The following is a 26,045-nucleotide window of genomic DNA, read 5'->3' on the forward strand; positions in this document are numbered from 1 at the left end:
AAATGTCATCTTCTTGGAAGGCTTCTGCCCAGTTCCAACCCAGCAGGGCATATAGACTGCCAGGAAGAGGCCTTCAAGAGCCAATGGGAGCTCAATAGGAAAGCTTGGGCTGAACCACTCCAAAAGCTGTTTCCCAAGAGGAGGAGGCAGATTCTTCGCCACAAACAAATGAACTTTCCTCCTTTTACCTCAACCACATGCTGCCACACTCATGGTGGTCATTCTCCCAGAACAAATCCAAGTGCAAATGCACAAACATAATAGCTATAAAGAAAATATTCTAAGGTTGCATAAGAAACCCATAGACATAGGCAGAGTCCTTGGCGGGTATAGGTTCTATAGCAGGACCAAAACCCATGTCCACCAGGTCTATCTTTTTTTGTAGTGACTCAAGGCAATGTGGGCAAGAGAAACTGTAATGGTGATAAAGACCCCTAGTCATTCCATACAGAGCAAGCCATCCTACGTGGAGCTGTGCTGTGCTCCTCCACCTGCAAGGAACACAAGCACACTCCCTGCAAACACTATTCTTTCCAATACTAGAGGCTAGTGTGAGTCAACATTCACTATAGCAATCTTACATGCATGTTCCTGCATGTACTGAGAAGACTTCTATTTTCCTATTTCCTAACTATTGCATCTACTATTTTTTTTCTAAATTAAAATAAAAAATCCTTAAACTCACCAACTACTAGTAACATAAAAATTCATCACATCTTTTACTAAATATGGCTATTTGTGACAATTCAGTTTTATTTCTAAAAAGTAAGTCTCTTGATTTAGCTGGGGCCTCAGGGTTAAGAGACTAGTCATTGTCATAATCAAAATGATGCATTTATTCAGGGCAAATCTTAATTTTCTTCTTCTTCTTCAGAACAAAGAACTGCAAGAATGCCTAGAAGACTTGAAGTAATGCTGATTTACCGTCACCTTTATTGAAACTTGATTCCTTGAGCCAGAGGAAGGTCCTTACTGTAGTTGATAGTACTAGAGGGGAAAAGAAATGAACAAATTAAATGAAGGGTAGTACATATATAATATAGAAAAATTTATGCCATTAAGAAAATCTAGCATATCTGTATATATTAACAAGGTAAAATGTCCAAGATACAGGTTGGTGAAGAAGAAAAAATTAAGATACAAAACATGGTTAGTACAGATTCAGTTTCATAAAAGAAAAAAACAAAGGAGAAACATAGAAATCTATAATATGCCTATCAAATGTTATTAATAGTCTTCAAGGCACAAGAATAGGGGGATCTACTCTAGATCTCAAGTACGCAAGAAAAGTAATGTACATGACTTCAAAGAATGGGAACCAGGAAAAAACAAACAAACCCCCACAACAAAGAATGGGAACCAGGAGAACGTGCATGCATCTGGGACTTAAAGTACGGACAAAAGCACCTCAGAAATTCCTGACAGATATCACTTCACTGAGGCTCTAAGGGACTAAGGCTGAGAATCTACCTGAGGCTATAGGGTTAGTGAGAAGCAATAAATGAGACTAAGATGAGCGTTCTGGGATCTTGGACCTATGTTCTTTCTACAACATCATATCCCATGGGCCTGACTCACATATCGTTTTAATGCACTTGGGTAAATCTCTCTCTGTCTAAGCCAGAGAAGGGGGGAACGTGGGTGGTTCAGTTGGTTAAGCAACCAACTGTTGATTTCGGTGCAGGTTGTGATCTTAGGGTTGGGAGATCGACCCCCGCATTAGGCTCCAGACTCAGCACAGTCTACTGGAGATTCTCTCTCTCCATCTCTCTGCCCCTCTCCCAATCATGCACTGCCCCCTCCTCTTTCTCTAAAAATAAGTAAAATCTTTTAAAAGCATACAAGTAAAAGGAGCAACTCCTAGTAAAATCCTCCCTGAAGCAGGCTCCTGTGGCAGCTAGCCGTGTGCTGGGTGAACATGCTAAAGCACCCTCAAGTATCATGCTCATTATTCTGGCCTGCAGGGGCCCCGCACGTGTCCAGTCTGCTTCTGTCCAGTCTGCTTCTACTCCTACAGCCTGCAAGGGTGTTGGTTGCACCCAATGAGAAAACTACAAGGACAGCTTCCTCTACTTTCTCCTACTGGTTGACCTTCCAATGTCCTGCTCCTCTGGCGTCTCCAGAAACCACCAATGGGACAGTTTCCCAGCTGAGCCCTGGGCACTGGCTGAGGTAGGACAAGAAGGAGGGAGAACTAACAGTACAGAAGGGATGTCCCAGGAGGGGACAGCTGTGCTCATTAAAGAACCAAAATGAAGTATAGCCCTATAAAGACAGGGCATAAGGTAGAACAGTGTAAAAGCCTGTTCCCAATGGTTGGGAAGCTCAATCCCAACCTCCCAAAGCCTTTTCTTACCAAGTGGATCTTCTCATGTACTGTTTCCAGGCATCACTCCCGGACTCCCGACCACCACCAGTGTGCTTTTCTCCTCCTAGAGAAATACACAAGAAGCTCACATCTCGTGAGGAGTTTCTCTGTGCGCAGCTCCTACTTGGCAGCATGAAAAGAAACACACCAAAAGGACATTAGAGCTACCTGACCAATGGATTTACATTTATCTCAGAGTTATCTCCTCTACATACAAAAGACAGAGACCAGATAAACAGGAAAAAAGAACTGAGAAAAAAAGAAAAAAAAAAAAAAAACACATAAGGAATAAAGAGGGAACAAATTTGTCAGAAATAAAAGAAAACCAACCTTACCATGAGACCAGATATTAAGATGGGAAACTTCCAGATGGTGGAAATATAATTTTATTTTCTCATTTAAGCTTAGCTATATATATTTTCAAATAAATATATATATACATACATACTGCTTTTATAATATTCTGAATTTTTATATTAATGTCATTATATCATTAAGAAAGTAATGATTCCATAAAATAAGAAAAGGATACTATGTAGAGGTGTGCCATCAGAGCACAAGAAATGAGACTTGGTAGTGTTTTTGGTAACAGCAGAAAAGAAAACACTTAATAAAAGAGCTAGAAGAATAATCTGAGCAGGTGCCTGGTTGGCTCAGTCATTGAGGTGTGCAACTCCGGATATCTTGGGATCGTGAGTTTAAACCCCACATTGGGGGTAGAGATAACTTAAAAATAAAATCCTAGGGGCACCTGGGTGGCTCAGTCAGTTAAGCATTCGACTCTTGATTTCGGCTCAGGTCATGAACTTAGGGTAGAGAGACTGGGCCCTGTGTTGGGCTCTGTGCTCAGTGGGGAGTCTGCTTGAGATTCTCTCTCACATAGTGTACACACACATTCGCTCTCTCAAATAAACCGATCTTTAAAAAAATTGCAATAAAAAATTGCAATAATGAAAATAAATAAAAATCTTAAAAAAAGGAAATTTCCCATATTCAAAACAAAACAAAACAAATGAAAGAGAACAAAATTAGACAATTCTTCAAGAGATAACACTCAAACAACAGAATAGTTTACTAGAATAGTAATTAAAAAGAAAAATATTGGGGTGCCTGGCTGGCTCAGTTGGCAAAGCATACAACTCTTGATCTCAGGGTTTTAAGTTCAAGCTGCATGTAGGGTGCAGAGATTACTTTAAAATAAAGGGGGGGGGCACCTGGGTGGCTCAGTAAGTTAAGCTTCTGACTCTTGATTTCAGCTCAGGGCATAATCTCAGGATCTTGAGATCAAGCCCCACAGTGGTCTCAGCATAGAATCTGAGATTCTCACTCTCCCTCTCCATCTCCCCTCCCACCTCTCTAAATAAATAATAAAATCTTAAAAAACAAAACAAAACAAAAAAACAAGCAAGTAGAGAAAAAGTGAAGGAAATAAAATTGTCAAAAAAAACTACCAACACAGAACTAGCAAAAACACCCCAGCATTGAAAATTATGAGTCCCAATACTCTAAAGCTAATCCCTGGCCCACTGTCCAAGAAAAATGTTTACAAAGATCTTTGTTGACATAAATAGCAGACCCCAAATTTTTTGAAATAGGAAAGAAAAGAGAGATCGGAAATCAAAGTGGACTGAACTCTTCAACCACAATACCAGAAACCATAATGTAAGTGAGTAACAACTTCAAAAGTCTGAGGAAAAATTATTGCAAACTGTGCAGCAAAGGCAGCGCAGGTCTGCTTGCAATGCTGCTGCATATGGGCACTCAGGTACTAAGTAGCTCCCCCTACAGGGACATAAAATTTCCCCTACATGATACTTGTTCTCACTGGGCCTCAACTGCTTTTGCACAGTGTGGTTTATGTTAAACACCTCTTTTTTTCAGGGAGTCTGGAGTTTTGGAATAAGCCAGGTGACCAGTCACCCTGGTAGATGACATTCCATGTACATTGTCCCAATCTACCGCTGGAAGAATTTAGCATGTCCTGTGACTTCAAGGGGGAGACACTTAGAAGCTTGGCTGGTTTCTCTGGTTTCCTTTTAACTTCACATAGAGCAGTTAACATAATGCTACACATGTAGAAAGAAGAGGGAGGTTTAAAAAGGTTCAGCTAAGCTAACAGAGAGTCAACAAATAATGTCTAAAATTGAGAAAAGAGTAAGCAGTGAACACCTGGCTGGCTCAGTCAGTGGAACATGTAGCTCTAGACCTCGGGATTATGAGGTCCAGCCCCTTGTTGGATGGAGAGATTATGTAAAACAAATAAATTAAAAAAAAAAAAAAAAAAAAAAGGGATCCCTGGGTGGCTCAGCGGTATAGCGCCTGCCTTTTGGCCCAGAGCATGATCCTGGAGTCCCGGGATCGAGTCCTACGTCGGGCTCCCTGCATGGAGCCTGCTTCTCCCTCCTCCTGTGTCTCTGCCTCTCTCTCTCTCTCTCTCTCTCATAAATAAATAAATAAATAAATAAATAAATAAATAAACAAACAAACAAACAAACTAAAGTAAATTCAAAGCTAAATTTACTGTTTTTTTCTTAGCTATCTCAAAGTAGTTGCCTCTAGAAATGAAGCCGCAAGAGAAAAGTGGGAGAAGCCACTTTCCCATTTACAAATTAACTTGTGGAGGCTCAAATAAAGACGAGTCAGGCGGACGAAAAAGTATGGGCCAAAAACAAGGACTAAAGGCCCCGGAGGGGAGAGAGCACACAGGTGCACGCAGGCCACTCAACAGCGGAGGGCAGGGGTGAGCCTGAAGGAAAGGAGGAACCTTTTGTCAAAATCGGCAGATTGAATGCTAAGGGCAGTAAACACTGGTTTATTTTTGATTTTTTTTATTTATTTATGATAGTCACACACACACACACACAGAGAGAGAGAGAGAGAGAGAGAGAGAGAGAGAGGCAGAGACACAGGCAGAGGGAGAAGCAGGCTCCATGCACCGGGAGCCCGATGTGGGATTCGATCCTGGGTCTCCAGGATCACGCCCTGGGCCAAAGGCAGGCGCCAAACCGCTGCGCCACCCAGGGATCCCAACACTGGTTTAAAACATTAAAAAATGCCTCTAGGGATCCCTGGGTGGCGCAGTGGTTTGGCGCCTGCCTTTGGCCCAGGGCACGATCCTGGAGACCCGGGATCGAATCCCACATCGGGCTCCAGGTGCATGGAGCCTGCTTCTCCCTCTGCCTGTGTCTCTGCCTCTCTCTCTCTCACTGTGTGCCTATCATAAATAAATAAAATAAAATAAAATAAATAAAAAAAATAAAAAATGCCTCTAATTACTTAAACTGTTGGAGGTATTAATGCATGTGTGTTCTCCTCTATACCTACATAAGTATATGAGTATAAACAAGGTAATCTGTTTCTACTATATTTTCACTAATTTTTAGTAGTAATCTTAATACACAATTGTTGGTTGGGATGGCTTTTTTTTTTTCTTTTAAGATTTTATTTATTTATTCACGAGAGACAGAGAGAGAGAGAGAGAGAGAGACAGAGACACAGGCAGAGGGAGAAGCAGGCTCCATGCAGGGAGCCCAATGCGGGACTCGATCCTGGGACTGCAGGATCATGCCCTGGGCGGGAGACAGGCGCTAAACCGCTGAGCCACCCAGGGATCCCAGGATGGCTTTAAAAACAAAAACTATTCCTCAGTTTAAGCATTGAGAACTCAAGGCTTATTAAGAGAAAATATAAGCAGAACCCAGTGAAAAAAGCAACTTAGCATTTTATCTAAAAAAGCTAATGTTAAAAAAATAAATAAATAAAAATAAAAATGCTAACGTTTAACACTTATATTCCTTCTGGTTTTAAAAACTAGAATTTTTTGTGACAAAATCTGGCTTATGCCTAAAGCCAGGGGTTTTTAGGGGTACCTGGGTCCTACAGTCCATTAAGCACCCAACTCTTGATTTTGGCTCAGGTTGTGATCTCAGGGTCATGAGATGGAGCTCCAAGTTGGGATCCACGCTCAGCACCAAGTCAGCTTCTGCCTCTGCCCCTCTCCCCACTCGTGCTCACATGTGTTCTCTTTCAGATAAATAAAATCTTTAAAAACAAACCAGAAAACCAGGGGTTCTTAACGTTCTTTGAGTCATGACCCTCTCTACAAAAGAGATGCCACCATTTCAAGGGGTCACATATTTTAGGTCAAGGGCCCCAGCTCCAACATGATGATGCATCTGAGAATAAAAAGTTGGATCTTGAACAGTAACTCTGAATATGGCATATCAAGCTCCTCTCAAGCATGTTAGACCAGGGATCCCTGGGTGGCTCAGCAGTTTAGTGCCTGCCTTCGGCCTAGGGCGTGATCCTAGAGTCTCGGGATCGAATCTCACATCAGGCTCCCTGCATGGAGCCTGCTCCTCCCCCTGCCTGTGTCTCTGTCTCTCTCTCTGTGTCTCTCATAAATAAATAAATAAAGTCTTAAAAAAAAAAAAAAAAAAAAAGCATGTTAGACCAGGTTCTTACCAGGTTATTTCAGGTTCTTGGTCGAACTTTTTCAAAAGCTACTACTGCTTTTATTGTCTGAATTGTGTCCCCTCCCAAAATTCCTATGTTGAAAATCTAACTTCCAATACTTAGGATATGGCTGTATTTGGCAAGAGGACCTTTAAGAAGGTAATTAAAGTTGAACGAGGTCATAAGCCAAAAAAAAAAAAAAAGAAAGAAAGAAAAGAAGCCATAAAGGTGCAGCCTGGTGTCCTCCTAAAAGAGGAAGAGGCACCAGGGATGTACGCATGCACAGAGAGAAAGCCACGGAAGGATTATAAGCCATGAAAAAGAGGCCTCAGGAGAAACCCAACAACTGCCAACACCTTGACCCTGGACTTGCAGCCTCCAGAACTGTGAGGATATAAATTCTTGTTGTTTTAAGCCACCCAATCCATGGTATTTTGTTATGGCAGCCTGACCATCTAACACATTGCCCCCAATGAGGACAAGGATTCTCTACATACCAAATGCACCTCCGATCTCAGCCCCACTCGTTGGGATATTGACATTTACAATGCCACAGTCGGATCCTTTCGGTCTGCATGTAAGATGGGAAACAGAGTTGAGAGCAACATTTAAGAAATTAAGAAAAAAAAAAAAAAAAAAAGAAAATCCAAGCAAAACCTCTAAAACTCTCGATGCTCAAAAGAGGATTTGCAATTATGATGGTTTCATTTTCTTTCTTGTAAGCCCATTCACGGCACAAATCAGGCTTATGTAAATTCTCAAAATAGATAAAGTTATACCCAAGCCAGCGGAAGATTCTGCCCAAATCCTTGGTAAAGATGCTACTTGAAAGTCCTTGTTTTACTTCATTATTCCATGCAAAGACTTCTTCTTCATTCTGAAAGGATAAATGGTGGAAGCTGTTAGATGATGCGGTGTTTGGGTCAAAGTTCATGATGGTACATTTCACGAGATGTACCAGTATAATTTCAGTGCACAAAAGTAAACTAAAAACTCAGAATCTAATTCTGTTTCTCTAATATACACAGCTTTGTGGAGTTTTCCTTTATTGCACTCTGAAAAACAGATGGTACATGCGTCCATTCGAGGTACTACATTTAAGAGCTAATATTTACTGAACTCCTATTATGTGCAACCCCATGACCTAGGCACTTTGCATGCATTTAAGTATTTAATTCTCATCCAATGATACAGGTTTTATAGTATCCCCAACTTACAGATTGGTCAAGGTACACTAAATAATTTGCTCAAGAATTCACTCACATACACACAGTACAAAACATGAAATTATCCTCTCTAGTCACATTATGTGTAACAATGATAAGACAATTTAAATCAAGATTTTAAAAAAGCATTCATATAGTTGCAAAAGGATGTAATTCTCAGTATTTTTTAACTGCTAATCCTGGCACATCCAAACCTTGATTCTATCACTCAATATTTTCTGATATGGCTAGGGCCTGTCTCACAGTGGGGAAAGAGACCATCTAGCTATTTCTATCTGCTAAAAGCTCCACAGGCTGTCCCCTGATACAGGTTAGAAATGTGTCTTTAGACTGCTCCTGTATCTTCTCATTTATCTGCTGATACTCAGCACTCAGGCGATCAAACTCTGGTGCCTTTTGTGTGGAACGTGACCATATGGGTTGCACAGCTCAGAACAGGTGACATATGAAGGAGAGCCATCCTCCATCAATTCCAGCTCTGGTCCTCAGCCTGTCCTGGTTTCCCCAGCAGCTAGTCTGACATGCTCTGTGGTACAGAGTGTTCAATTCACATCATCATAGTTGATCTTTCACCTTCAAATTCCTACTGTCAGGGACGCTTGGGTGGCTCAGAGGCAGAGCGTCTACCTTTGGCTCAGGGCGTGATCCCAGAATCCTGGGATCAAGTTCCACATCAGGCTCCCTGCATGGAGCCTGCTTCTCCCTCTGCCTGTGTCTCTGATGAATAAATAAAAATCTTAAAAAAAAAAAAAAATCCGTACTGTCAAAGTGACTTTCTAAAACCTCTCTAAGAGCTGAGTGAAATTTCATATACCTTCATTTTCTTTAGTCTTTTCATTTGTTTCAACAGTCAACTAGAGAAAAGGGAAACAATCCATTTTTACCTTGAATTTAAATACATAAAGAATCGGAGCAAAAGTCTCTGTGTGTGCAATGGACGCATTGTGGGCCAGACCTGTCACAACTGTTGGTTCTACGTAATTGCCAGGGCGATCCATGACCTTCAGTAGAAAAATAAAATAAGAATGAAGGCATTTTGTTTTCTGGTACTTTGGGTCAGAGAACACAACCTTTCCCTAAACTTATGAGAAAAAAATAATAATAAACACCATTTAGACAGATGAATTATTTCCCCAAAATAACTTCCCATCATTTACAAAACTTTCTCTGCCTCCTGTTGAAACTTAGTTGGTCAGAGAAAAATAAAAAAACAAGTGAAGGGACAAAAGCTGGGATACTGACACGACCAAGTTACATGGAAAAAACACTGTTACAGGTGGCTTATTAAAAATGTTTATACAATGTAAAAAATGTCATCTCTATTGTCTGTGTTTAAAGACTATGTTGTATCCACTCTACCCTCAGAGTAGTATGGTGAATGAAGCCTTAACCCTCACAGTGTGACTGAACTTGGGGACAGAACCTTTAAGGAAAAATTCAAGTTAAATGAGGTCACACAGGTGGGGCCCAAATCTGATAGAACTCAGGTCTATACAAAAAAGGAATACTGGAAACCTGTTCTCATCACACTCAAAAGCCACACGAAGACACCAAGAAGCTGGCTGTCTGTATGCCAACAACAGAGGCCTCATCACCTAATCCTGCTAGCACTCTGACTTTAGACTCAGTCCCAAGAACTGTAAAAAAAGTACACTTCTATTATTTAAATGACCTAGTGAGTCGTCTGTGTGGCTCAGTAGGTTAAGCATCAGACACCATTTCAGCTCAGGTCAGGGTCTCAGGGTCATAGGATCAAGCCCTTCTTTGGGCTCCGCACTCAACATGGACTCTGTCCCTCTGCCTCCTCCACTGCCCCTCCCCCTGCTCTCTCAAAAATAAAAATAAACAAATTAATACAGGAAAGAATGACCCAGTCTGTGCTATTATGTTAGGGCAGTCCTAGCAAAGCAATACATATTGTACAAAAATTAAAAAGCCCAAGAATATACTGTACATACTCTCCTAATTAACCTCCATGTAAACAAATCACTGGTTCAAGTCCACTTAAACTAACACCTGCTTCTTCTGTAAAAAAACTCCTGATGCCCATGGCTACCTGCTCTGGCTAGTGGCAGAGTCTCCAATATGCCTGTATCATTTTGACTCTCAGCCTTTGAGCTGTGTGCTTACCAAGAGTCACCTGGATCAACTCTCCCAATCCAATCCTGTGTATGGCAGCTGTTATCTATTACCATAATACCACATTGCATTACACAATGTAAGTAAATATTACACAGGGGAAAAAAAAAGAACTATTTTAAATATTAACTTGGGCTACTTAGAAAAATTCAATATAAGTAACAAAAATACACAAATATATATACACACCTCTATCCAACTAGATGTGTATGTGTCAGTGTAAAACCAGGGAGAAAAAAAAAAAGAAAACCAGGGAGAAGGATTCTGTTGTCAGACAGCTTTTCAAGAGACTCAGTTCTCAGAATTTTAAAGGAAGTGAAAATAAATTGTAGATAATAATCACTTGTCAAGTCCTACCACAGATGAAAATGCCTTGACTCTATATCAAAAGAAATTGTTTACAGGAAAGGTATTATGGCAAAAATCCTGGACATGAAAAAATATACATACTAAAAACCATTTTTACCACAGAACTAATTGGCTAAATGGTAGTTTTGCCATAAAAGACAAAACCATAAAAAACACAGGAGGGGCACTCACTGAAAACAACAACAGGAAAGATGAACAACAAAATTAAAAAGACTTTATTGCAAAATACAAAATGTTTGAATCCATTTAAAAATGTGTAGGTGAGATGCCTGGGTGGCTCAGTCAGTTAAGCACCTGCCTTCAGCTCAGGTAATGATCTCAGGGTCCTGGGATCAAGCCCCACATAGGGCTTCTTGCTCAGTGGGGAGCCTGCTTCTCCCTTGCCCTCTACCCCTCCCCCTACTAATGCTCCAGTTCTCTCAAATAAATAAAATATAAAATAAAAAACAAAAAACTCACATGTGGTAGGTAAGTCACACTGTGCAAATAACTGATTTAGTGGATTGTACCTAATTACTTGTCTTCAAAATCACTCTTTTATAGAATTATACATTTTCTTGCTTGTTGATTTGTCTGTTCATTTGACATACTTTTCCTTTTTCCTAAAATTTGTTCCTTTGTTTTTTTGTTTTATTTATTTTTTTAATTTTCTTTTTTTTTAATTTCTTCCTTTGTTAAGAATCATATCAGTTTCCAAATACTAGGATGTGTACTTCTAACTGAGCTTTGTATTCTACCCCTGTGGTTTGTGCTTGGCATGTTGCCATGTGCCCATTGACAGATATTTTAAAGTTCTATGGGAAATGCAAAGTTCACAGTTCTGTGGGAAATGGGTTCAAAACTCTGCACCATGGGTGAGACCATGATGAGCACCAAGATTTATATAATATAAAAATGGGAGTACATCAATGGAGAAACAAAACCCAACTGTCAACCCACTGATTACACCAACACACTGGCCAACCAGTTATTTTCATTACCCTTTATGCCAAAATTGCCTTTAGAACCAATTAGTTATGCAACAATGTTTTCGGTGAAAATGCTGGTGGCAAAAATGCCTATTGCAAAACTACTGAGTACCCTGTTTTTGATTCCCTGCCTTTAAAAAGTAATCACTAAGTTCGGATTGTGACCACTGAATACAAAGTCTTGTACTGTCCCAAGAAAAGGAGGTCTCCCTTCCATACAAATTCCTAGGGACTCTGTTCAAAAGCAACCATGGCTTGGAGTTTCCTGTGTGTCCTTCCAGGAGTGTTCCATGCATTTTATGCTGTCCCTCACCAAAAGTTATTTCCCCTTATAAATGGGATAGAGAGAAGACAGTAGTAGGAGACCCTGCACCAATCTGCCCGGAGCCCTACTTGTGCCTAAGAAAAGGAAGCAAAAATCCATCACTAGGGAGCTCAGGTGTCATTACCTTGCCACCATAGACCACAGTGCCACCTTCTTTCTTTGCATCTTCCACTGCTGCAAGAAACATGCTCACTGCCTGTTTGGTGTGGAGTGGCCCATAGAGAACATCAGCTGCAGAGAAAAAGGCATGGTCTTCATCTCACCCTGAATGGCATCATTTTATTGTCTGAACAGCTCTCCTGATGAACACCCCCAACTCTTCATACAGTGTTCCCAGGGTAGAGCAGGAGTCAGCAATCCTTCCCAGTAGGACAGGAAATACTGAATGCTCGGCATTCAGTGAAAATGCTGGTGGCAAGGACTCATCACCTTGAGGGGAGCGATTCATCTCTTCAAGGGGAGCAAAAGGAGCATGGAAACCAGGGGGTGGGGATCCCTGGGTGGTGCAGTGGTTTGGCGCCTGCCTTTGGCCCAGGGCACAATCCTGGAGACTCGGGATCGAATCCCACGTCGGGCTCCCGGTACATGGAGCCTGCTTGTCCCTCTGCCTATGTCTCTGCCTCTCTCTCTCTCTCTCTCTCTCTCTCTCTCTCTGTGACTATCATAAATAAATAAAAATTTAAAAAAGAAAAAAAAAAAAAGAAACCAGGGGGTGGGGCTGTGTCCTGGTAAAGTTGCTCTACATTAATAGGTGGTGGGCCAAATCTGTCAACGCCTGGGTTAAAGGAATAGCTGTCAATCAATCGTGGCACTATATTAAAAATGTAAAATCTGGAATGCCTGGGGGGCTCAGTGGTTGAGCATCTGCCTTCGGCTCAGGGCATAATCCCGGGGTCCTGAGATGGAGTCCTGCTTTGGGCTCCCCATGGGGAGCCTGCTTCTACTACTGCCTATGTCTCTGCCCTTCTCTCTGTGAATAAATAAATAATATCTTTAAAATAAAAAGTAAGATCCATTTATTCATGACCATGAGATCATTCTCTACAATCTCCACAGGCTCAGGAGCTGGTGTGGAATTTAACAGGAAAAGACAGATGCTGCCCTATATGGCTGCTGGAATCCAGAACCTGAGAGGTGGCTAGGGGACAGTGGAAGAAGGGAGAGTCAGGTATGCCTCACTGAGGACATGGTATCTTAGAGCACCAGTGGTAGGTAAATGGGGAGCCCACTTCTCCCAGGGAGAAGGATTCTGCTCTCAGATAGCTTTTCCTGTCTGGGAAAAGTGGGGTGAAGGGCATTTCCAATGGAAAAGGTAGCAGGATGGAGCCTGGGACACATGGAGCTCTGTGAGAAAGATGGAGAGCTCAGGGAGCAGGGGGTAGCAAGGGGAACACAGGAAGTCAGGGGTGGGTTAAGCAGAGGAGGAAGAGGTCACAGCATGAAAGACTGTGAGCCAGATCCAGAGGGACTGGGAAAGAATCCAGGTCTCCACTTAAGAGCAATTAAGAGTCACTGGAGTGGAGGGAGCAAGAAAGTGAATTATTTTTAATCTAATTACATTAAAAAAAAAATCATCCTGGCTTCTTTGGAAAGCAGAAGTGGAAGCTAGCAAGTCAGGTGACTTGTGCACCCTTCCACAAGGATGGTGATGGCTTACATGAGCATCGTAAAGAGTGAAGAGAGAAAAGCTTGTCAACTCATCCTATTTGAACATCACCTCCTAAGCTCACCCACCAGCTGACATCAGGCACTCAGGATCTTAAGACACTTGGGTGGCTCAGTGGTTGAGCATCTGCCTTTGGCTCAGGGTGTGATCCCAGGGTCCCAGGACTGAGTCCCTCAGGAAGCCTGCTTCTCCCTCTGCCTATGTCTCTGCCTCTCTCTCCATGTCTCTCATGAATACATAAATTAATTCTTTAAAAAAAAAAAAAAAAAGCACTCAGGATCCTAAGCTTAGGAGCAGACCTGATATCCCCAGTGCCCAATAACTCTGCTTCTTATGCCCTCCTGCCTCTCAGGAAATAAAAAACAGAAAGTACAAGATCAGAACATTTTGAAATGAGCCAGATAGATACTCACAGTCCCATGGGTTCCCCACACGGATCTGCGCATAGGCCTTTTTAAGCCTATTTACAACTTCATCATGGATGCTTTCGTGTAAAAACTACATGAAAAAAGAAACATTCAAGGGAAGAGTCAAACATACAAATTTGTAACAATGTGCAATTTTCCTTAATAGTACTGATTTACAACTCTAAATGGTTTTTAAATATTGTGATCTCTGAAAACATAAGCAAACATAAGTATTCTGTAACTTCTAATTTTAATATTAACTACATTAAGATAATAATTTCCACTCGGTGAAGGTTAGAAAAAAATTATAAGCCATGTCTTCATCAAGTTTCTAAGAACCTATCTGGCCAAGCCTCACACATCATTCAGGCCTGTTTTTATTCTAGAGCATTCGACATGTTAGGTACCAGAGAGCCTCAAGTTTCTCTGTCCCAGTCATAGTGAACACACACTGTATGGTCAGCCCAGCGCAGCTGTTTAACAGCAGGCCCTTAGCCTCAGGCCAAGCAGGGTTCCAGAGGGAGGCCTCAACCTCACTCTAGGTAGGATGGTAAGCTCCATGCTACATTCCTGCTGATGCAGATGAACTTGTCAAACCATCCATTCTCTGGGTTGGTCTTCATGTAGCAAATGGACTGACAGTCTTGGAGAGGTCCACCGTACTGGAAAAGATTTTTCTACATGTCACTAATTGTCCCTATGGAAACCAATGTGGGCAGTGGGTAACAGCATCCTCTAACATTTAAGACTAAATATAAAGCATGATTATGTACACTTGCCCCAACATACAAAGGAAAAATAAAACTTGGCTGAATATACAAATGCTTGACTTCCATTTCATTTCAAACTTTACCATGTGATTAAATTATTTTTTGGAATACTGATTTCCTTCTCAGCACTGGCGCAGTAAAAGTTTAAAGCAAACAAATTAATAAGTTATAATATATTCTATGAACATAGTATCTCAGAGTTTTTTGAAAACTTCAACTATGGAAAAACAAAGGAAATACAGATTACCAACTACTGCCAAATACAGGGGTAAAATCAATATGAAAAGTTATAGAAAAAAGAGACTTACTTTACAGATAGATATCTTTTATTCTAATTAATTTACATTATATCAACCTTATAAAGAATTGGTTCCTACTCATTATGGGAGAGAATAAAAATACAAAGCCAACTCCTCTGTAATTAATTGCAAAACTTTTTTTTATTTAAGGAGGAAAACTTAACAAGAGTAATTTTTTAAATGCCAAATGTAGGGGTGCCTAGGTGGCACATTCAGGTAAGCGACTGGACTCTTGATTTTGGCTCAGGTCATAATCTCAGGGTTATGAGGTTGAGCCCCTGGTCGGGCTCCTGCCGGGTGTGGAACTTGCTTAGGTAGATATTCTTACTCCCTCTCTCACTCCTCCTCACTTTGCTCTCTCTCTCTCTCTCTCAGGAAAAAAAGGTAAAATGGAGCCACATCTTGTACCTAATCAAAATTTGTTTGGTTGTAGTATGGTTTTCAGTACCATGAGAGTCATGAAAATCAGGGTTGTATCCTACATAAAACTGAAATCCAGCTCAAATCTAAGTCTGGAGATTAAAATTTTCAAATTCCACACATGGATGCTAAACCACATCTCCCTATATGCACTTAATACTGACCTGTCCTATATATGAGTGTGCCGGCCATATATTCATACAGAGACAACAAATATAAAGTCACTTGCTTTTCAAGAAACCATGCCAGGGCAGCTAAAGTGGCTTAGCAGTTTAGTGCCGCCTTCACACCAGGGCGTGATCCTGGAGGAGACCTGGGATCGAGTCCCGTGTCGGGCTCCCTGCATGGAGCCTGCTTCTCCCTCTGCCTGTGTCTCTGCCTCTCTCTGTGTGTGTGTCTCTCATGAATAAATAATAGAATAAAATAGTTTTTAAAAATTAAAAAATAAAAAAACCATGCCATACCAAGTCTAGATCTAATACCAGACTTACAGGCCCAAAATCAAAATCTTTATAATACTTTACTATTTAAAGTGTTTTTATGAAAAAGCCAAGGCTATCTATCTTTCAGCAAATAATTTTTGAATTCTTCAAACTTTGACCTGATTTTATTCTTTAAGTAACATTGGACTTTGTCTCTATTATTCCAGGTTTAACACTGACAACGGGTCTCATCTCTCAGTCAAACTCCAATCAATTAGCGTGAGTCCACTTTCAGTTTGGGGTGGAGAGTGATGCAGAGTCCCTGGCTGATCAGCACCATCTGCTTCGAGCAAGGAAGAGACTAACAGGAGTACAGATGTGCCAACCACGTCTACAGAATACATTTTTCTAGCTGTACTTCTACACCACTTCCTAACAGTACAACTTGTTACTAAGCAGGGTTTGAAGACAAATTCATGGAATGTCATGCGCCCACGCAGACACACTCACCAGGCGCCTCGCCGTGGTACACCTCTGGCCAGCTGTCCCCACAGCTGCGAAGAGGACTGATGGAACAACTAAGCTGAGGTCTGCATCCTCAAAAGCTTAGAAAAACAAAACAGATACCCATCAGTGTCGCCAAACAGATAAGCTAACTGGTACTAAGTGATGCTGTCAGAAAGCTCAGTCAGAGGAATAGCAGCATTAACCCCATACAAGCATGCTTCACATCAGAAGCCAACTTTCTTTCCAGGAAGGATGGCCTAAGAGCAGAATGATGAGCTCTATGGTCTTTACCCCAAGAAAGAGTCAAATGAGATTAATAATCGTATGTACCTCATGGGATTACTGTAGGAATTAAAGGAAATAACCCATATGAAACAGCTGAGCACAGTATCTGTGAATACCCAGTGCTCACTAAACGCTAATTGTATCTTTAAATCAATGCTCTTTAACTAGAGGAGTTCAACCAAAATAAACCCATCACCACACTTTTTAAATTTCTGATGTACGCCATAAATATACAGGCATTTACACAGGAGGAGAATGATGGCAATATACAAATTACCAAATTTTGCTTTTTTAGCACAAAATTCATGCTTCTATCAAGCCTCATCCTACTGATGTTCATTATCCAAAAAGGGCTGGTAGCCTATTTCCTTTTGCACCCAACAACCAAAAAAGAAAATCAAGTCAACTCCAAGCCTACAGGTAAATGATCAAATGCTTTAAAAGCTCCTTCCCAATATAAAAGCACTCAGCATTTCAGAATGGATAGGCTAACTTTTTTGAAATATAAAGGAATCAGCAGGTCATCTAAGAGTAAGTTATTTAGGGGTGCCTAAGTGGCTCAACCAGTAAGTGTCCTCCTTTGGCTCAGGTCGTGATCCTGGAGTCCTGGGATGGGGTCCTGCATGGGACCCCTGCTCAGCGGGGAGTCTACCTCTCTTGCTCTATCTTTTCCTTCTGCTCCTCCCCCTGCTTGTGCTGTCTTGCTCACTATCACTCTCAAATAAATAAAATCTTTAAAAAAAAAAAAAAAAAAAGCGAGTTATTTACTCCAGAGAAATATGTGGCCAGTTTTCAGAAAGCAGAAGGAAAAATAAGAAATCATGCCACACTAGGAAGCCTCAGACATGGGCTCTAAGCCCCAGGTAGCATTTCCCAACAGGAACACCTGTCCTTTCTAGTCATCTCTGCCTTCAAACCTTTGTGTCCTGTCTCACAAGTAAATCCTGAAAGCTAAGATTATGTCTTAGACACACACAGCAGAGGAGGGAGGAGTGTCTATGTGAATTCTGTAGGTTCCCTGTGGCTACCAAAACTATTCTGAGCAGAAAACAAATGAAGTGCAGCCTTACCAATAATGGCGTTGTTTCCTCCAAGTTCTAACAAGCTTCTCCCTTTAAAAACACATAAACACACATTAATGCCCATGTCAGTATTTAATGCACATTGCAAGACACAGCCTCAAATCACAGCCCACTTCAATTATTTTAAATTAATTTTATTTTCAGATTCAAAATGTAGCATGAACATTCCATCAATGTCAAACTTCTTGATTTTCATAACTATACCATAGTTATATGGCCCAATGTCCTAATTCTGAAGAAACAGACCAAGATATTTAATGTTAAAGAAACACAGCGTCTTCAACATTTCTTCGAAGGTTAAAAAACCAATATGCACTCACTGTTTATGTACATGCGTGCATGTTGCTAGGGAGAGAAAATGATGAATGGGGCAACATGTAAGCAATTAGGTGAATTTCATTAAAGGATATATAGAAATTCCTTCTGTTAGTCTCACTAACTTTTCTCTCACCATGATGTTATACCTCCTGAAACTCTTTAACTGTGGGAAATTGTGTCACCTGCCAAGACATTAAACATAGAATCACCATATAATCTAGCAATCCACTTCTGGGTACTTAACCAATAGCTAAAAGGTGGAAGCAATCCAAGGTCCATCAATAAATGAACAAATAAACACAATACTATCCATCTCTAAAATGGACGAAGATTCCAACATATGCCACAACCCTTATAACATGCTATGTAAAGTAAGCCAGTCACAAAAGCACAAATCACTACTCACTGATGACACTACTCATTGGAGGTTCTTAGACTAGTCAAATCCACAAAGAAAGAAAGGAGAGGGCAGCCCAGGTGGCTCAGCGGTTTAGCGCCACCTTCAGCCCAGGGTGTGATCCTGGAGACCTGGGATCGAGTCTCACATCGGGCTCCCTGCATGGAGCCTGCTTCTCCCTCTTCCTGTGTCTCTGCCCCCTCTCTCTCTCCTCTCTGTGTTTCTCATGAATAAATAAATAAAACCTTTAAAAAAAAAAAAAAAGAAAGAAAGAAAGGAGAATATGGTTGCCAAGGGCTGGAGGATGGCAGAAATGGGGAGTTCGTGTTTAATGGGGATAAAATTGGGAAAACAAAAAAGTTCTAGAGAGGGATGATGGTGATGGTTGCACAACAATGAAAATGCAGGGATACCTGGGTGGTTCAGCGGTTGAGCATCTGCCTTTGACTCAGGGCCTGATCCCAGGTCCAAGATCAAGTCCCACATCAGGCTCCTGTGGAGAGCCTGCTTCTCCCTCTGCCTGTGTCTGCCTCTTTCTCTCTCTGTCTCCCATGAATAAATAAATAAAATCTTAAAAAAGAAAAAATGTACTTAATCCCACAGAAGTGTAAACTTAAAATGGTTAAAAGAATAAATTTTGTTACTCTTTATATATATATATATATATATATATATATATATACACACACACATTTCTTTTACCACAACAAAAAAAGTTAAGAAATTATGTGCTCATTGTAGAAAAAATATATTTTTTATTTTTTATTTATTATTATTATTTTTAATTCATTTATGATAGTCACAGAGAGAGAGAGAGGCAGAGACACAGGCAGAGGGAGAAGCAGGCTCCATGCACCGGAGCCCGATGTGGGACTCGATCCCAGGTCACCAGGATCGCACCCTGGGCCAAAGGCAGGCGCCAAACCGCTGCGCCACCCAGGGATCCTGAAAAAAAACATTTTTTAAATCAGAAATTATCAAACAGGCAAAAAGCTACAGCTCATAAGTCACCATGAAATCTCTCCTTATAATTTGATACAGCACCTTCAAATCTCTTTGCTGTTCCTTTATATTTACTTGACATCATAGGAACTAATTTGCTCTTAACACCTTTTCCGTAAGTTAAGAGCTATTAAAAAAAAATCACTCAAAGACAAATCATGAGAGACTCTTGCCTCTAGGAAACAAATTGAGAGTTGTTGAGGGAGGTAGGGGCAGGGAGAGGGTAACTGGGTGATGAACATTAGGGAGGGCATATGATGTGATGAGCACTGGATGTTACATTGTATGTTGGCAAATTGAATTTAAATTAAAAAAAAGTCACTGTATATAACTATTTCAACATGATGATCTATCAAATTTTACTTACCTACTCTCTAGTGTTGGATTTATTGGTTACTGATCATCTATCTACCTCGATTATCTATTTCAGTAGGGCCATAGGGTAGCTCTTGCTATACACCACCAACCTGCATTCCAGGAAAGTTACACAGAGGCTATGAACACCACTCTTATTTTACACACCTTAGCAGAAAGAGCAGAGATTTGTCTCAATTTTATTTTTATTTTTATTTTTTTGTCTCAATTTTAGAGCTTGTGTTTACTTTGGACCTTTTGAATATTTTTCCTTAAATGCCCTTTAAAATCAGCTTCTACATGAATAAATTTTTTTATTTGTGATATCAGGAGAACATGTGACAGCAGGGAGAATATGTTTTCTCTCCAATGCTCTGAAACAGTGAAAGATCCAGGGGACATTATAAGGAGATGGGGCTGTTATTACCAGAAGTCACTGCTACTATCAGTTGTAGTCTTTGCTACTACAGGCATTTAAGCCAGCTTGCTGGCTTCAGCAGAAGAAGCTGCTCTTCTCTTCTCTATGCTAAGAAAAGGAATAGAGCAGCAGATTCTACACCGAACATGGGCTCCTGCTGCCTGGCTTCCAGGGACACACCGCAGAGAAGGGACTTATATATTTCATAACCTTCTAATTCTCTATGTGCACCCTAACTATACTCATAACCACCAACCTTCTCCAAGAACCTGTAACTGAAAGATGGATACGTGTTTCTAAAGACTGTAATCCTGCTACAAAACAGTACTACTTCAGTGAGAATAACAAACTACAGCTTTGAGTAAGAAGGGGAAAAGACAAGGAAGAGATGAACCTGCTTGTGGAGACAGCAGTACTAATGACCTAGAGCACCCTGGCACATGCTTCCTGGGCCAGCTGTGGATCTTCAAAGGAACTATCTATTCACAAACTTTGCCCATTTTTTAATGGGGCTTTTTTTCTGTTGTTGAATTTTTAAGAATTATTTATTCTAGAGACGAATGTCTCCTCAGATAAAGGATCTGCAAATACTTTCTCCCATTCTGTATGTTGTTCTATCTATTTTTTGGTAAGTATTTGTGGAAGCACAAAAATTTTTATTTGATGAACCCTACTGTATCTTTTGTTGCCTGTGTCATATCTAAGACACCACTGCCTAATCCAAGGTCACAAAAACCTATCCCTGTTTTCTTCTATGAGTTTGATAGTTCTGGCTCTTATATTCAGGTCTTCAGAACATTATATTTGGGGTATAGGAGGAAGTAGGGATCTTTTCATACCTATGTCCATAGATTTATCTAGTTGTCCCAGTACCCTTTGTTGAAAAGATGACTCTTTCTCCATTGAAATGTCCTAGCACCCTTACTAAAAATCAAATGACCATGGGACAGCTGGGTGGCTCAGCAGTTGAGTGTAGGCCTTCAGCTCAGGGTGTGACCCTGGAGTCCTAGGATTGAGTCCCACATTGGGCTCCCTGCATGGAGCCTGCTTCTCCCTCTGCCTCTTGGTGTCTCTCATGAATAAATAAATATTTTTTAAAAAATCAAATGACCATAACCATGGATTTATTTCTGGACTCTCACTGTTCTTCCAATGATCTTTGTCCTTATGCCAGGACATTGTCTCAATTACTGAATTTTTGTATTAAGTTGTGACATCAGGAAGTATGGGTCCTCCAAATTTATTCTTTTTGAAAATGTTTTCAGCTGCTTGAGGTCCTTCACATTTCATCTAATTTCTGTGAATTTCTGCAAAGAAGCTAGCTGACATTTTAAAAGGGACTGCAATGAATCCGTAGATTATCTAAGCGGTATTGCTCTTAGGCTATAACAATATTAAGTTTTTCAAAAACTAAAAATGGGATGCTGCCTTCAGCCCAGAGACTGATCCTAGAGACCTGGGATCGAGTCCTATGTCGGGCTCCATGCATGGAGCCTGTTTCTCCCTCTGCCTGTGTCTCTGCCTTTCTCTCTCTGTCTCTCATGAATAAATAAAATCTTAAAAAAAATAAATTAATTAATTAAATAAAATAAATAAAATTAAATAAAACAAACAAATAAATGCATGCAACACCTTTATAGCCAAACAGCTGGAAGATTTAGAAGTCAAGCTTCATCTTATGCTAGGGTTAAACTTCAGCACAAGAACCAAAATTTGACGGTGAATATTATTCCTGAAAACCTCTTTAGTAAGCCATAGAGTGGAGCACACAAAGCTGTGTGCATACAATCCTTGCCAGTTTTACATATATAAAATGTAAAAGGAGATGAGCATATTTAAGCATTCCATTCCATACTCACTCTAGGTCTTATCAATCCCTGGTCCTGCTTAAAGTGTGAGTTTTCTGTTTTTCATTTGTCAAACACTTCTGATAGAAATAAAGAAATGCAATTGAAAGGATTTCACTTTGGTCATTCATGGGGAAAATGGCATCCTTTTCCAAATTATGCTACTAAATTTGCAATCTCCCTATTATTAATAACTATACCTCTCCTTTTTCACTGGGATAGTCAAATAAACAACATGGCTGGTGTATCCGCAGAAAGGATCAAGGGGGAAAAAAAGGCAACTTTTAGATTTCATAGCCACACCTGAGGGAAGGGTGATCCTCATGAGCAAGTCAACACTTACCAAACCTCTCCTGCACCATAAGGGCCACCTGTCTTCCCACTTGCGTGCTCCCAGTGAAGGACAGCAGGTTCACCCGCTCATCTTTGGCCATTGCTGTGCTGCAGGGGAACAATCAGCGTCACCCAAGGCAGAGAAACCCAGCAAGTGGTAGCAGCTACTGGAACATGATTCCTCATCATAGACAAGCACTTAGTCAGAAACAAAAAAAGTCTGTCCCAACAGTGCAAGGGAAGGTCTTCATGAAAATGAACTAGATTTTCAGGACACCTGAGTGGCTCAGTGATCGACTATCTGCCTTTGGCTCAGGTCAGGATCCCAGGATCAAGTCCCATATTAGGCTCCCTACAGGGAGCCTTCTCCCTCTGCCCATGTCTCTGTCTCTCTGTGTCTCTCATGAAAAAATAAATAACATCTTAAGAATAAAAAAAAAAATTTAAAAGCAAAGAAAAAAGAAATGTGGGCTCAGCAGTTTTGCGCCACCTTCAGCCCGGGGCCTGATCCTGGAGACCCAGGATCGAGTCCCACATCAGGCTCTCCGCATGGAGCCTGCTTCTCCCTCTGCCTGTGTCTCCTGCCCCTCTCTCTCTGTGTCTCTCATGAATAAATAAATAAAATCTTAAAAAAAAAAAAAAAGAAATGTCTCAAACAGGCACATCTCTGGAGATGAGTAGATGAATGGCTGGAGATGAGTAGATGAGAAGGGAATGGATGCTAAGTGCTGATGGGTATGAAAGTTCCCTTTTGGTGTAATGAAAATATTCTTGAAACAATAATGGTGATGGTTGCACAACACTATGAATATTCTAAGAACCATTCAACTATACTTTTTTAAGAAGAGAATTTTATGGTATGTGAGTTATGCAGCAATTTTCTAAAAACAATACATTTTTAAAAAGAGGCTGTATTCCCAGAGGTCCCCTTTTTGTTCAGCTGAAGAGCCTAGATAATAGGATGGGGAGCAGAGGGAGACACCAAACTGTAATTCTACTTGCTTTATATATTTATACAGTGGTTTCTTATTTTAGGCTATCAACACCTCATAAAAGTAGCTCTGGACAATTAAAAAGACAATTCTTACTCATCTTCCAACAAAGGCTATGTAGTCATAAAGGCAAAGCCCAATGAAATAAAAATAATAATGATTAACAAAAACCACTCTCACCTCCTCAGCTATATAGGGTTTCATTATTCTAATAAGTAAGATTCTAGGGGTGCCTGAGTGGCTCAAGTGATTAAAGCATCTGCCTTCAGCTCAGGTCATGATCCCAGGGTCCTGGGATTGAGTCCCACATCAAGCTCCTGCTCAGCAGGAAGCCTGCTTCTCCCTCATGCTCTCTCTATCTCTCTCCTCTCAGATAAATTAATTAAAAAAAAAAAAGATTCTAATCAATCAATCTGGAGTCTTTCAACAGAGAGCTACTCTGGGCCCACTGACCTACCCAATGTCTGCTCCACCACAGGTCAAGGAACAAATAGCACCAGGCAGCTTGTTGTCCTCCAGAACCTTGGCTATTATTCTACAAAGGAAAAAAGCAATTATTAAAAAGGGAACAATTTAATTTCTAAGAGGTTTTTTGTTTGTTTGTTTGTTTGTTTGTTTTTTTAAAACTAGGAATAATTTCCAACCACTTGACTTCCTTTTTCAATTCTCTCCCCCAACCTCCACTCACCACCCCAAACAGGCAGGCCGGGATTCCAACCTCACATATTAAGAGATAAGATTTCCCAACACTTAAAAGCACAATTATTTCCTTAAAATCTTAAGGAGAAAAATACATGGGGCTCCTGGATGGCTCAGTCAGTTGAGCGTCTAACTCTTGATTTTAGCTCAGCTCATGACTTCAGAGTCGTGAGATACAGCGCTACATCAGGCTCTGCACTGGGTGTAGAGCCTACTTAAGATTCACCTCTCTCTCTCAAAAGAAAAAAAAAAAAGAAAAATACTTGCAAAAATAAAAGACACAACACACTGGTCAGGTAGTTCAAGTGTTCATTGTTTTCAAAGATTTTCTGCCAAACTATGAACACCAGGCTGGGTTCAAGATGACAGACTAATCACAGAGCATTTTTTTGGGTCTCTTGCCACAAATCCATTAAAATGAGGGTAAGAAATAAAAAGGAATAAAATCTAGAAAAATGAAGAAAAGGAAAGGTAGTCTCCATCAGCAAATGAGTAGTTTCAACACATCTCTGCAAAGAGACACCAGCCAGGGACGTGGTCAAGGATGAAACAGGAAACTGGCCCCTAAGTTACAGTAGTTGCTGAGGCAGCTAGAGCAAAGGGAGCTGGACCTGCCAGCAGAACCTAAGCGTGTTCAAGACCAGTGTCCAAAAAAAAAAAAAGAGACCAGTGTCCACTGGCTTTGCACCAAATTCTTTAGTCCACAAATTGATGGTTGCCCAGGTTGGGGATGGGAGGATGGGTAAAATGGGTGAAGGGGAGTGGGAGTACAGGCTTCCAGTTATGGAGCAAGTAAGTGATGAGAATAAAAGGCACAGCGTAAGGAATATAGTCAATGACATTGTAATAGCATTGTATGGTGACAGTCGGGAGCTACACTTGTGGTGAGCACAGCATAATGTACATATTTGTCCAATAATTATTTTATACATTTGAAACTAATGTAACATTACATGTCTACCATACTCAAAAAATTTTTTAAAAATACTGTTGTTTTTTTAAAAAAGAAAAAATTTTATTTAGTCCAGAAGTATCAGCGCCCTCCGGGCTACATCACTGTGGGCAAGCAGAGCTGCTTCTTCAATGTTATCCTATGACTTATGCTACTTGAGTTATAATGATAAATACAGTTCAAGGCCACTTAAATCTGATAGTTGTACAAAACGGCTTCAGTAATTCTGGCTTCTCTGACACAGGGTTCTTTCATTCATTCTGACCTTCCTGAGGCACTTGGACCTAAATAGAGCCAAGGCTCTTTTCATCAATCTTCTAACCCTCTAGCTACTCTAATGCAACTTAAATTTCAAAAAATAATCCAAACCCTAAACACAATTCCATAAAAAAAGATACCATTGCTATATGTAAATTCTCCAACTGTCCCCCAAACACGTCGTTTATAGTGCTGTTCTTTTTTTTCAGGCCATGAAGGATCACATGTGCCACTGTCATGTCTGAGACCAGACGTCAGGCAGTCCAATTTCTCCCAGGGACTCAGGGTATATATACTGTCTGCACAAGGAGATGGATTGTTCTTCAAGGGTGGGAATTTTGCTTTGTGCCTTAGGTTTGCAAAACCCTTTTCCATACTGCATGGAGCTTCTGACTTTGGGTTAGCTCTGTTGTTTTGCTGCCCTAGTTACCTGGTATGTGTTAGAAAGTCAACAGTGCTACACAGACACAACAGGACTTCTGCTAGAAATGACCCCTGAACTGGTTGACTCCACCTAGACCAGGGTAACATCGTGAGGATTATAAATGGGAAGCTCAGGCTTTCTGGTCTTCCCTGAGCACAGGGACTCTGGTAACTTCATGTCCCTTGTGGGTAGCTAAAAGCTCTGCTGATAGAATTGTTCCAAGACATTCCGGTTCCTATGGGTCAGCAGGCTTTTATACCAGGGCAACTGCTACAATTGTCCAAAGCAGATCTCATCTCCCTGCTCTTGCATGAATTGCTACGAAGACATAGAAGAAGAGAAA

At 40.7% G+C, this 26,045-nt stretch overlaps 1 protein-coding gene across 1 annotated transcript in view; it reads right to left on the reverse strand.

Moving 5' to 3' along the window:
- Window positions 1-733: 733 nt before the first annotated feature.
- ALDH7A1 (aldehyde dehydrogenase 7 family member A1) overlaps window positions 734-26,045 on the reverse strand; it is a 47,422-nt gene continuing 22,110 nt past the window's right edge. Inside the window, exons 8-18 of the mRNA XM_025432468.3 lie at window positions 23,827-23,904; window positions 22,388-22,485; window positions 17,697-17,738; window positions 16,345-16,439; window positions 13,930-14,014; window positions 11,975-12,081; window positions 8,934-9,050; window positions 7,603-7,700; window positions 7,321-7,394; window positions 2,357-2,432; window positions 734-987 (exon numbers count right to left, since the gene is read on the reverse strand). Of these exons, the coding sequence (XP_025288253.2) occupies window positions 933-987; window positions 2,357-2,432; window positions 7,321-7,394; window positions 7,603-7,700; window positions 8,934-9,050; window positions 11,975-12,081; window positions 13,930-14,014; window positions 16,345-16,439; window positions 17,697-17,738; window positions 22,388-22,485; window positions 23,827-23,904 (925 nt within the window). The 3' untranslated portion in view covers window positions 734-932. The remainder of the gene's footprint in view (window positions 988-2,356; window positions 2,433-7,320; window positions 7,395-7,602; window positions 7,701-8,933; window positions 9,051-11,974; window positions 12,082-13,929; window positions 14,015-16,344; window positions 16,440-17,696; window positions 17,739-22,387; window positions 22,486-23,826; window positions 23,905-26,045) is intronic.

This window comes from Canis lupus, chromosome 11 (assembly GCF_003254725.2).
Source record: "Canis lupus dingo isolate Sandy chromosome 11, ASM325472v2, whole genome shotgun sequence".
Lineage (NCBI taxonomy): Eukaryota > Metazoa > Chordata > Mammalia > Carnivora > Canidae > Canis > Canis lupus.